This window comes from Lutra lutra, chromosome 1 (assembly GCF_902655055.1).
Source record: "Lutra lutra chromosome 1, mLutLut1.2, whole genome shotgun sequence".
NCBI classification, from domain to species: domain Eukaryota; kingdom Metazoa; phylum Chordata; class Mammalia; order Carnivora; family Mustelidae; genus Lutra; species Lutra lutra.
The window spans coordinates 217,232,436-217,244,792 of record NC_062278.1 but is presented as its reverse complement, the minus strand read 5'-3'; the positions used below and the strand labels follow the sequence as shown (position 1 = coordinate 217,244,792).

General features: G+C 40.9%; 2 protein-coding genes across 9 annotated transcripts in view; one reads left to right on the top strand and one right to left on the bottom strand.

Moving 5' to 3' along the window:
• Window positions 1–827: 827 nt before the first annotated feature.
• MBD3L1 (methyl-CpG binding domain protein 3 like 1) lies at window positions 828–3,221 on the top strand. The gene is made up of 2 exons (XM_047717241.1): window positions 828–948; window positions 2,185–3,221. The coding sequence occupies exon 2, from the start codon at window positions 2,203–2,205 to the stop codon at window positions 2,836–2,838; it is 636 nt and encodes a 211-aa protein (XP_047573197.1). The 5' UTR covers window positions 828–948; window positions 2,185–2,202; the 3' UTR covers window positions 2,839–3,221.
• A 726-nt stretch (window positions 3,222–3,947) lies between these two features.
• MUC16 (mucin 16, cell surface associated) overlaps window positions 3,948–12,357 on the bottom strand; it is a 121,251-nt gene continuing 112,841 nt past the window's right edge. For all 8 annotated transcript variants that reach the window (XM_047703669.1, XM_047703695.1, XM_047703677.1 and 5 more), the window contains 4 exons: window positions 8,854–9,020; window positions 7,415–7,456; window positions 7,136–7,215; window positions 3,948–5,546 (listed from right to left, as the gene is read on the bottom strand). In XM_047703669.1, coding sequence (XP_047559625.1) covers window positions 5,448–5,546; window positions 7,136–7,215; window positions 7,415–7,456; window positions 8,854–9,020 — 388 coding nt within the window. In that variant the 3' untranslated portion in view covers window positions 3,948–5,447. The remainder of the gene's footprint in view (window positions 5,547–7,135; window positions 7,216–7,414; window positions 7,457–8,853; window positions 9,021–12,357) is intronic.

Below are 12,357 nucleotides of genomic sequence, written 5' to 3'. Positions count from 1 at the left end.
ACCCAAACATACCTGCTCTGTCTGGCATCCTTTTCTTTGATTCTATCCAGGAATCACTGGGGTTTCTTGGACCTTGTTAACCTTGTTTCCCAAACAAATTGAGTTTATAATAGAACCCAAGGATGGGCAACTCACAAAAAAAATCTTGATGCATAATCTCTGGTTTGGCTCTTTCTAACTGGTAAATTTTATGGACTTCCGAATTCTCTCTTGAGATCAAGTCTAGTTTGGACTCTGTGGGAGTGTGACCTCATGGCATTTGAGAAGTAATGGTGGTATTCTGGGATGACGTGTACTTGAGTGTGTGTGTGTGTGCTGAATCTGCTGTGGTGTTGAAGTAGACTCTTCTCCTTGGGAGAATTTCCCCAGACATTTTGCTTTAGGCTTTATTTTTATACACGGTTTTATCAGTGCTGTCAATAGGACCACTAAACACTCTATAACATGGATTTTTTTTTTAATTTAGTAGCCACCTTTAAAAAGATTTTTAAAAGGTGTAAAATGAATTTTAATAGTATATTTTAAAAAATTATAACCAAGATATTTTTACCTGTGCTTGTAATCAATGTAAAAATTAATAGAGATAGTTTATGTTTTTCATGTGTGCTGAATATCAGAAATCCAACATTTTCCATTTATAACGCAGTCTCATTTTTTAAGTTGAATCTTGTCTGATGTATCTGCTTTGTATTTAGATTGTATAGAAGTTTTCAATTTAAAGATCTTGTCATGTGAATACTGAAAAGTTCCTCCTGGGTCTAGTAACAAAGGAGTCATTGTGACCTTAACAGGGAAGAACCCACAGAATGGTGAGAGCAGATGGAAGAGTCGGGCGGTCTGAGGAGGTGCTTGAAGATGAGGCCCCAGAGGCACAGAATGGAGATGATCTTTTCTCCATGACTTACAATGAAAGGGAAGGAGTAGAGCCATTTCTCTGTGAAGTATCAGGCAAGTTAAGGGAACTTGGATATGTATGAGGTAAAAAGAAAAGTAGGGAATGTTTGAAACAAGTTTTGTGAAAAGCCAAGGAGTAAGTATGCTGACACATAAAAATCAGAGTAAAATTCCAGGCATTATGGATGCTTTGCAGTGGAAGCGGTTGATTCTGGATTTATAGTGATTACCAAAGTATGTGTGCTCTCCTCACCAGTTATCCTAAGACTAGCAATAGCTATGGCATGGTGGATAACCAGGGTCTTCCAGATTTGAAATTTTGCGAGGCAGATACGATACATGTTAAGGAATTCTGGATTATTCCAAGGAATTATTGAGATCATAGACCATGGAATCCAGGATTGATAGGAATAGGAGAGAAAGTAAGGTGAGGATATGGTGATCTGGCATCACTTCCAATCTTGAGGGACAGGTAACATTGTATAAGGTAATTATTGTAGAAGTATACAATATTGCATATTGTATTTTTTGAGTGAAAACTGAAAATCAGGAATTTGTAGTAGGTGAATATGTTTTCTGAATTATTTATTTTTGACCATGACATTGTTGGTTGATGTGAATGTCTGGGATATGGGAGTGAGTTGCTAAGAGTGGGGCAGATGATAATTACACTATTAGTTTAAGCTCTGAACACCAAGTGGTCAACAGGTAGACCAAATGAATTGTCACCTAACACAGACGGGTGGTGGGGCTGGAGATTTAGAAAAACACTGGGCACTGTGGATCTAGCAGTGGGGGGGAAGAACAGGAATTGTATGGTTAAGAGTGACAAGGACAAGTGAGAATAAATCATAAAAGAGAGGATCTTGTGGCTCCGTGGGTTAAAGCCTCTGCCTTCAGCTCAGGTCATAATCTCAGGGTCCTGGGATCAAGCCCAGCATTAGGCTCTCTGCTCAGCAGGGAGCCTGCTTCCTCCCTCTTTCTGCCTGCTTCTCTGCCTACTTGTGATCTCTGTCTGTCAAATAAATAAATAAAATCTTTAACAACAACAACAACAACAACAACAACAAAAAGATGGTGAAGGGGAAATGATCTGGGGTAGGTCCTGAATTTTGATCTTGAACTTTCTGGTTTTCACTCAAATCTATTTGATGACATTCCCAGGACACAGGTCAGATCTATCCCCAGAAGTAGAGAAGGAAGGTAGAAATAGAAGAAAACCAATACAGTCTTCCTAAGAAGGCAGCCTTTTAAAACATTTTAAACCAATCTCATGATTTATGTTTATAGGGTAAAAGGAAAAGAAGTATGATGGTCAAGACTCCACAGAGGAAGCAGCAGGATTGTGGAAACCAATCCAAACCAATGTCTTGCTTAAGTGTCTCAATCCCTTTGAGGATGTCCAGTCACATATTCAAGAGGCCAGTAACCAGAATCGCATCCTATCCTGTAAATGAGGTCAGATGCCATCACTGGGAGGAAACCCTGGACAAGCCCCAGCAGATGTGCTGGCAGAAGAGGCTGCAAGGTCTCCAGGCCTATAGCAGTGCAGGGGAACTCTTAAGCACGTTGGATCTTGCCAAAGCCTTGCAAAAACTTGTTCCTACGTGCTCAAGTGAATATCTGCCAGGTGTTCTTGTAGGTGGTCTGAACCCCAGCCCCACGCCCACCCCTGCTGTGTCTTCAGATTTGGTAAAGGTGATTCCAGGAGCTGGTCTGGGTATCCCGCAGCTTCTGTGCAAACAGTTTCTGGTGACTGAGGAAGATATCAGGAAACAGGAAAGGAAAGTGAAGACAGCAAGAGAAAGGTTGGCCGTGGCACTGGCTGTAGACAGACTTGCTAGAGAGGCAGAGAAAATGAGGGGCCAAGAAGCACATCCCGAAAAACACCATGAGAAAAAAGAGAAGCTAGTGCAGGTGAAATGGAGCATGGGACTTTCTTAAGGTCTCTTTGCAGTGTCCATGGTGCCTTCATATGCTCCTGAGCCCTCGAAACTTTAATATGTACTGGTACTTTGCTTATATTAAATTATTTTGTGTGACATAGACAATAGACACAGTGATCTTTTTGAGCTGCGAGATTGGGTTTCAAGTGAGGAGAGAAAGGAGGTCTTTCCTTTCCATGAGGTACTGTTATCTTCTCTTACTCTGTATGTTATTTGCATTTTAAAGTCAACAGAGAGTGGTCCAAGTCATGGCATTATTTAGTGTTCTGCCTTCACAGTCAGGGTAAAACATGCCTGGTTGAAATGGACTATTCTTTTTGTGATAAGATTCCAACAGATTCCAACATAATTTTTTTTTTTTATGTTCTCAAAGAAGATGTATGTTTGTAGGTCTCTATTTTTCTGTTCTTTGTTGCATGTTAATTCAGAATTCAGTACAAGGAAATACCAGACTTCTCACTTTTTAAAATATCTCTATGTGTTGGAAATCTGATTCCCAAAAATGGATGTGCCATTTTGGGGATCCTGATGTCAAAAGAGACTGTTTTCAGTATCATTAATCTATCACTGAACCACACTGCTCATTGGGATTTGTCAATTTGCCTGAGCAAACTGTGGTAATATTTAAAGCCTTTTCACCATTACTTAACTTTTGTCTCATGGGTTCATCAGTTTCTGAGAATGGGTTTTTAAAAAATAATATTTGTAGTATTTCTATCTTACCTAAAAATGAGTTATTTTATTTTATTGTTTTTTACTATGTTATGTTAGGCACCATACAGTATGTCATTAGTTTTTGATGTAGTATTCCAAGATTCATTGTTTACACATAACACCCAATGCTCCATGCAATAAGTGCTCTCCTTAATACCCATCACCAGGCCAACCCATCCCCCCACCCCCCTACTCTCTAAAACCCTCAGTTTGTTTCTCAGAGTCCACAGTCTCTCATGATTCATTTCCCCCTCCGATTTTTACCCCCTTTAATTTTCCCCTTCTTTCTCCTATTGTTCTCCATGCTATTCCTTATCTTCCAAAAGTAAGTGAAACCATATGATAATTGACTTCCTCTGCTTGACTTATTTCACTCAGCATAATCTCCTCCAGTCCCGTCCATATTGATGCAAACTTTGGTTATTCATCCTTTCTGATGGCTCAGTAATATCCCATCCTCTCTTCTTCCATGAGGCACTCATCTGGAACTTTAGAATGTGCTTTAACACCTTGTTTGAAGATTAATTCTGATTTAGATACACTGAATTTTTTCTTTCCCTCATCACTCCTGTTACATTTTTCTGGGTTCACATTTCTGCTTCCTGATGTACATCCTTGACTGGTTCTTTCACTGAAGGCCTCTGGCAGGGCAATGTTGAGTCTGTCCATATTTCAGAAAGTGTTTTTACCTTTTTCTTCAACAGATAGTGTGGTGAGGTGTTTAACTTAGGTTCTTAGTAAATTTTTTCCTTCCTGGTTATTTAGTATCTCTGAGCCTCTGTATCATTAGCTATAAAATGGGAATGCAGCTCTCAAGGATGGTGAGTGTTAGCTGAGACAATGCATGCAGAGGCTAGAGACTGAGAAGGCAGCTGGGAAAGTTTACCACTCATGTTGCTTAGGAGATATTAAGGCATCAATAATGATATAGCTCTTGTTATCATTATTTGATTTCCAGAGAAGGCATTCTCAGAGAATGACTGCTTAAGACTGAGGATATGACTCTCACACCAAGTAAGTTTGAACAGGTGGCATTGCCGTGACTTCTCTGCCCTTGGGTGTCTTCAGCTGTGGTTGTCTGCAAAAGGTGTAGAGCTCATGCCAACTAGTCCTGCAAATCCAAAGCAGGACAGCACAGCTTGCCTCATGCCTTGCTCATCTGGGGCTGCTTGCTGGGGCAAGCCTGCTCTATCTAGTTGGAGTCAGCACAGAGAAAGATGAAGAAAGACTGTCTAGCCTTTTCCTCAGATTTTTTTCTTTCCCACTGAGTGTTATTTAACTTTATATCCAAAGCAGAAACCATGTCTCTCAAGCCTTGAGATTTCTCTGGGACTGAGGCTTCCCAGATACCTGGTCATTTTGGCTCCAAGTCCCAATGTTGATTGCACAGTCATTCCTGACTCACTCATTCCTTCTTGGACCATTTCCCATCTTGGAGGACTCATGAGGGGAGAGGAGCCCCTCAGGCAGACTGGTCTGGAAGTCCTGGTGAACCCGAGCTTCCGAGAATGAGACAGTATCAGGAGAACATCAGGGGTGGGGAAATATGGAGGAACGGAGATGGGTGTGGTGGTTGGCACAGAGCCAAGGGGAGGTGTGCTCCAAGGTTTCTAGGAAGAGAAACCTCGAATTGAGGTGGAATGTTGATTTTACATGATACAATGTCTGGGTCTCTTGCCAGGTCTGATGCCTCTGAGGGAGGAAATGGTGTGAAGCCAAAAGACAGAACTGCAGCTGCCCTTCGGGGCTCAGTGAAAGGAAAAACCTTTCATCTCGGTCTCCTGTGAACCAGTCAGAGGCCAAGTCAAGAAGGGCCCAGAGACTGTGTCTGACCAATGTGGTTTATTCCTATTCCAGTGTGGTTATTCCTGTTGGAGCCCCCAGGCAGAGCTCTCACTGCAGCTTTCTCAGGTCCAGATGAGGCAGGTAATAGCCCAGGCTGTGCTGCTGAACCTCGTAGCCTCCCTCCTTCTTCCGCCGGCAGACGGTGACCTGTGAGGGCAAGAAGAGGGCGTAAGAATGGCCTGGGACCTCAGGGATGAGGGTGGCCAAAGCCACAGATGCCTGGTGCCTTCTGTGTGTGTGTCAACCTTTTTCTACTTCATTTTCTCTCAGGCATGCCTCGTCCTTTTATCTCTTTCTCTTCTCTCTTCCCTTCAACTCTGTTTTTCTACCCTTTTCTCTGATACCCCATTCATATCCTCTCCTTCCCTCCCTCCACACAGGCACCCTCTACTTAACTGAGGTTTAACTGGTGTACAATGAGCTGTATGCATGTAAAGCAAATGATTTGACAAGTTTTGATTATAACTTTGTGAACCATCACCACAATCAAGACAAGGAAAGCTCGTCATCCCCCAAAGTCATCCTCTTGCTCCTTTGTAATTCCTCCTTCCCTGCCATTTGCAAAAACTTTCTCCTTCCCAGGGAGCCACTGATCTGATTGATATCCCTGTAGATTAGCTTGTCTTCTGTAATTTGTTTATAAACAGGATCATACACTATGTACTCATTGTTATCTAGCTTCCTTCACTCCACATTATTATTTTGAGATTTATGCATGTCAGTGCATGTATTTGTCATTCATTCCTTTTTATTCCTGAATTAGTATTCCACTGTGGGGCTAGACCAGGGTTTGTTGATCCATTCATCTGTTGACGGACCTCTGGGTTATTTTCAGTTTTTGGCTGGTAAAATAAAGTTATTATGAACATTTGTATACAAGTCTTTGTATAGATTCTAGGCTATTCTAATTTTAATTTAACTATTTAATTTAATTTAATTTAATGTTATTTCTCTTGCATGAATTCTTAGGAGTGGAATGGCTGGGTAGGTATATGCAACCTTTAAAAATGCATCTAAGCTATTTCTCAACAGCATTCTCTGAGAGTTCTAGTAGTTCCTCATCTTTATCACCATTTGTCAGAGTCAATCTTTTCAATTTTAGCCATCCTCATGTGTCATAGTATCTCATTATGACTTTCACTTATGTTTCCTTAAGACTTATGTTGTTTAAAAGAAGGAAAAAGCAAGGGGCACTGGGTGACTCAGTCAGTTAAGAGGCCGACTCTTGACTTCAGCTCAGGTCATGATCTCAGGGTCCTGGGATGGAGCCCCCTGTCAGGCTCCATGCTCTTTGGGGAGTCTGCTTGAGGAGTCTCTCTCTCTCTGTCTCCCTCTTCCCCTCTGTCTGCTCATTCCCTCTCTCTCAAATAAATAAATCTTTAAAAAATTCTTTAAAAAAGGAAAAAGCAGGGGCGCCTGGGTGGCTCAGTGGGTTAAAGCCTCTGCCTTTGGTTCAGATCATGATCCCAGGGTCCTGAGATCGAGCCCCGCATCGGGCTCTCTGCTCTGCAGGGAGCCTGCTTCCTCCTCTCTCTCTGCCTGCCTCTCTGCCTACTTGTGATCTCTGTCTGTCAAATAAATAAATAAAATATTTTTTAAAAAAAGGAAAAAGCAAAACACACACAAACTATGAGAGAAATTCACAAAACATATTCCCAGCAAAGGAAATATATTTATAAAGCATAAAGAACTCTTACAACCTAATAGTAAAAAGACAAGCAACCCTCCTTACTTACCAGGAAGCAGCAGATCAGGCATGTGATGAGTACCAGGAGTCCTGCCAAGCAGATAAGGATGATGGCCCAGTAGGGGAGGTCTGGGGAGACAAGTGCTGGTGTGAGTCACCTCCTGTCATTCCCCTAGAAGCTCCTGCTTTCCCTGCACTGTGCCTAACAGTCCCTGACATGGGTTGTCCAGCTTTCACCATTATCAAGACTCTGGGCACATGGTTTTCGTTAAGTACAGCATCAAGACATTCCTTCCCCATCCTGGGCTGGGACTTCTTTGAGACTTACCAGAATTCTCAGTCAAGACATCATTTCTGTTGGGAGAATACCCTGGAAATGAATGAAATGGAGAATGCATGTGAGCGTGTTTTGTGCTTTTTAAATTTTGTTTTTATGCTTTTTAAATAAGACTTTTCAAATACACAGAAAAACAGAATATCACAAACATACATCATCTAGATTTAACAATGCATATTTTACCCAATTAAAACAATATTTCATCCAATGTATAAATTGTTAGCACTTGCCACCCTTGCTTCATTCATATTTTCCCTGAAATGTTGAAGTAGAAATCATAATGTTCACCCATTTTTCTCTAAAAAATGAGGACACTTTGCTACATAATCCAAGGAGCATAATAAATTAATCAAATTCATACCTCTGGGCAAGGAGGGCTGAAATTGAGCTGGGCCATCTTATGATGGTTTTGGGGAGAATGGGTTATCATAGCTGGCAAGACCAAGAGATGTCTCTAAATTTGTAAATTCCCACTCAAAAGCTCTCTTCCCTGCCCAGAAACACATTCACCCCTTCTCCTTTACTAAGTTGTTTTATACTCATTTTCTAGGATTCACCTATAATGTAAGTTTTTTCCAGGAAGGCTTCTGTGATGACCACTTCCAAGTATGATTTATTTCACACCAAATAATTAATACTTCCCAATTGCCTATTCTTGTCATTGTAACTGCAGCATAAACCCCATGAAGGTAGGGACACATAGCACCCACTGGACATGGGAGAGAGTTTCAGGTCACCCTACTGGACGGCCCCTCCCCAGACAACTTTTTACAGATGTGCTGTCCAATACGGAGCAGCTACAAGTAGCTTCTTAAATTAAAAATAATTTTAATCAACTCAAATTTAAAAATCTGTTACCTTGGTAACATTAAAAATCAGTAACTATAAAAGCCAGTCACAATAGCCAGATTTTAAGTATACAATAGTCACATGCAACCATTGTGCTGGACAGCACAGATAGAGAACATTCCATTATTGCAGAAAGTTCTACTGCATGGTGCTGATCCAGAGCAGAACTTGGCAAACTACAGCCTATGGGCCAAGTCAGGTCCATTCTTACACAGGTCATCTTTTTATACAGCCTGTCTTGGAGAAAAGGCTAATTCATATGCAGCTCAGAGCTAGAATCCCCCACTGACCACTGGCCAAGTGACTTTTAGTACAGGGATGAGAAACAGAATTCCAGAGAGGTGAAGTGACCCACCTGAGGTCACAGAGCTATCTCTGAGAAAGCAAGTGTCTTTAATATCCCGCTGGGTATCCCTTCCTCTCCCTCAATGGTAGATAAAGCCTGGGGGGAATATGCCACCTCCCATAAGCCTAAAAAAGTTTAATGCTGACTCAACCCCAGGTCTCTAGATTCCCAGGAAAGACCCCACATGTGGAGGTTGGACCCCTAAACTCCTGCCCCAATGACCAAGAAGCCTTACCATCCACAAGGACACTGTTTCTGTCCAGGGTAAAGTTCTGCAGCTGGGTGCCATTATTGGTCAGCCTCAGGAACTCCAAATAAATGGCAACTCTGTCCAGTTTCCGAACCAATGGTGAAAAGTTACACAGTGACTCCACCCCAGTGTGGCTGCTGTGTGGAACAGACCTGGAAGGGCAAAAGGGATGAACAAGACTACCTTGAATTCTACTTTGCTTCAGGTTCCCTGCTTCTAGGTCCTGTCCAAAAGAACCTTCTGCAATGATACAAACGTTGGTGTCTGCAATGTCAAAATACAGTCATTATTAGCCCCATTTGTTGTTGAGCACTTAAAATATGCTAGTGTGGGTGAGGAAATGAATGTCTCATTTTGTTTAATTTAATTAGGTTATAAATAAAAAGCCATGGGAGAACATTTTTGAAATGTTTGCTGTAAGGACTTCCAAAAATCCATAAAATCATTGAGAACACTGGCAAGAAGTCTAGAAATTAACTTTTTCAGAAGTCTAGAAATTAACCAAAGGCTTGTAACAATCTGAGGATCTGTTAGTTAAGAAAAAAATAGGATGTCAGAAAAAATGGCTGAAAACTCTGAAAGTGTGTCCTTCCAAAAAAATAAAAAATAAGGGGAAGTGGGTGGGTGGGGGGATCAGGTAAATGGATGATGGGCATTAAGGAGGACACTTGATGTAATGAGCACTGGGTGTTATATGCAACTGATGAATCATTAAATACTGTCCTTGAAAACCCATAAAATAAACTAATGCAATCATGGACAACTGATTTTCAACAAGGGTGCCGAGATAACAGGGAAGGAATAGCCTAGTTAACAAATCGGTACTGATACAATTAAATATCCACAAACTAAAGAATGAAGTTGGACTCACACCTCACAACACAGACAAAAATTAGCAAAATAAATCAAATGCCTAAATATAAGAGATAAAGTTATAAAACTCTTAGGAAAAAAAATGCTGGGTGTAAATCTTTGTGAATTTGGATTAGGCAATGGTTTCTTTGATTTGGGACTAAAATCACAAACAACCAAAGAAAAAATTGATAAATTGAGAGTCATCAAAATTAAAGATGAAATTAAAATTAAAGATGTGTTTCAAAGGGTAGTACCTAGAAGGTGAAAAGGCAACGTGACAAATAGAAGAACATATTTACAAATCATATATCTGACAAAGATCTAGTATCCAGAACACACAAAAATGGTGATAACTCAACAATAAAAAAAATCAGTGTAAAACTGGGAAAAGGATTTAAATAGAAATTTCTGCAAAGAAGATAGGAAATGACCAATCGGAACTAAAAAAAAAAATGTTTACTGTCTTGTTAATTTTGGCCATTCTAACTGGTGTAAGGTGGTATCTCAATGTGGTTTTGATTTGTGGCCAAAATTAACAAGACAGTATACAATGTGTGTTGGAGAGGATGTGGAGAAAGGGGACCCCTCTTCCACTGTTGGTGGGAATGCAAGCTGGTGCAGCCACTTTGGAAAACAGTGTGGAGATTCCTCAAGAAATTAAAAATAGAGCTTCCCTATGACCCTGCAATTGCACTACTGGGTATTTACCCCAAAGATACAGATGTAGTGAAAAGAAGGGCCATCTGTACCCCAATGTTCATAGCAGCAATGGCCATGGTCGCCAAACTGTGGAAAGAACCAAGATGCCCTTCAACGGATGAATGGATAAGGAAGCTGTGGTCCATATACACTATGCAGTATTATGCCTCCATCAGAAAGGATGAATCCCCAACTTTTGTATCAACATGGACGGGACTGGAAGAGATGATGCTGAGTGAAATAAGTCAAGCAGAGAGAGTCAATTATCATATGGTTTCACTTATTTGTGGAGCATAGGAAATAACACGGGGGACATGGGGAGATGGAGAGGAGAAGGGAGTTGGGGGAAATTGGGGGGGGGGATGAACCATGAGAGACTATGGACTCTGAAAAACAATCTGAGGGTTTTGATGGGGCAGGGGGTGGGAGGTTGGGTGAGCCTGGTGGTGGGTATTATGGAGGTCAGGTATTGCATGGAGCACTGGGTGTGGTGCATACAATGAATTCTGGTACACTGAAAAGAAATAAAAAAAATAAAAAAAATTTTTTTAAAAGTTCAACATCACTAATTGTTAGGAAAATGCAAATTGGAACAACAGTGAGATACCATTTCACATCCACTGGGATGACTGTAGTAAAAAAAGGGATAATAACAATTGTTGGTGAGGATCGGGATAGTTTGGAACTCATACATTGCTTATGGGAGTGGGAAATGGTAGAACCTCTGTGGCAAACAGTTCAGTAGTTCCTCTAATGTTAGCCTGGAATTACCATATGACCATACAATACCAGTCCTATGTACATGCCCAAGAGAACTGAAAACACAAGCTGATGCAAAAACTTACAGAAAAATGATCATAGCAACATTATTCATAGTAGACAAAAAAGTGGAGATAACCCAAGGTTCATCAGTGAATGAATGGATAAATGCAAAGTGGTTTACCTCCTTAAGGTTTGCCTCCGTAAGGGACTCTTAACTCCAGGAGACAAACTGAGGGTTGCTGGGGCAGGGGATGGGGTAACTGGGGGATGGGCATGAAGGAGGGCATGTGATGCAATGAGCACTGGGTGTTACGTGCAACTCATGAATCACGAAATTCTACCTCTTAAACTGATAATACAGTGTATGTTAATTAAACTGAATTTAAATAAAAGTTTTTTAAAGTAGTAGAGCTAAACAACAGATATTATTTAGTCATAAAAAAAGGAATGAAGTACTTATACGTGTTACAACATGGATGGATCTTGAAAACATTATGCTCAGGGAAAGAAGTTGGTCACAAAAGGCCCCGTAGTTTTTGAATCCATTAATATGGGATGTTCAGAATAGGCAAATCCAGACAGACAGAAAGTAGATTATTGTTTGCTAGGGGATGTGGATTAAGGGAAGAGTAGGAAGCAACTGCTAATGGGGACAGGATTTTTTTAAAAGAACATTCCACACCCTGCATCACATCTACATCAAAAACTAATGATGTACTAGTCGGTGGCTAACTGAACATAATTTTTAAAAATTCCACCATTAGATAGTGGGATGATTGTACTACTCTACAAATAAAGCACTAAATTGAGCACTTCAAAGGGGTCCATTTTCTATGTGATCCTATCTCAGTAGATATATGAGAAGTTTGGATCGGCTCTTTTGACTAGTGGCTACACTCCTGAGCAGCACAGTCCGACTGCTGGATTCTAAGTCATCTGGTTCTAGCCACCCCCATCTTCTATGGATCCTGACTTCAATGGCTAATTTCTTAAGGCATGGATGCTCTACTCCACATCCCATGGCCCAACATCAGGTGCCTCCAGGTCTGCTGAAGTCTACTCTGGCTTTCTTGAATTTCTGAGCCAGTTGGGTTCACTGGTTTAGGAATAAGTTGGTTTTTAGGTAACAGTTCAATACTCCCAGGGCTATCTTCCATAAGAGCTAGAACTGGG

What these genes read in the sequence shown, in the direction of transcription:
- MBD3L1 (XM_047717241.1), top strand. Translation starts at nt 2,203, where the DNA reads ATGATGGTCAAGACTCCACAGAGGAAGCAGCAGGATTGTGGAAACCAA.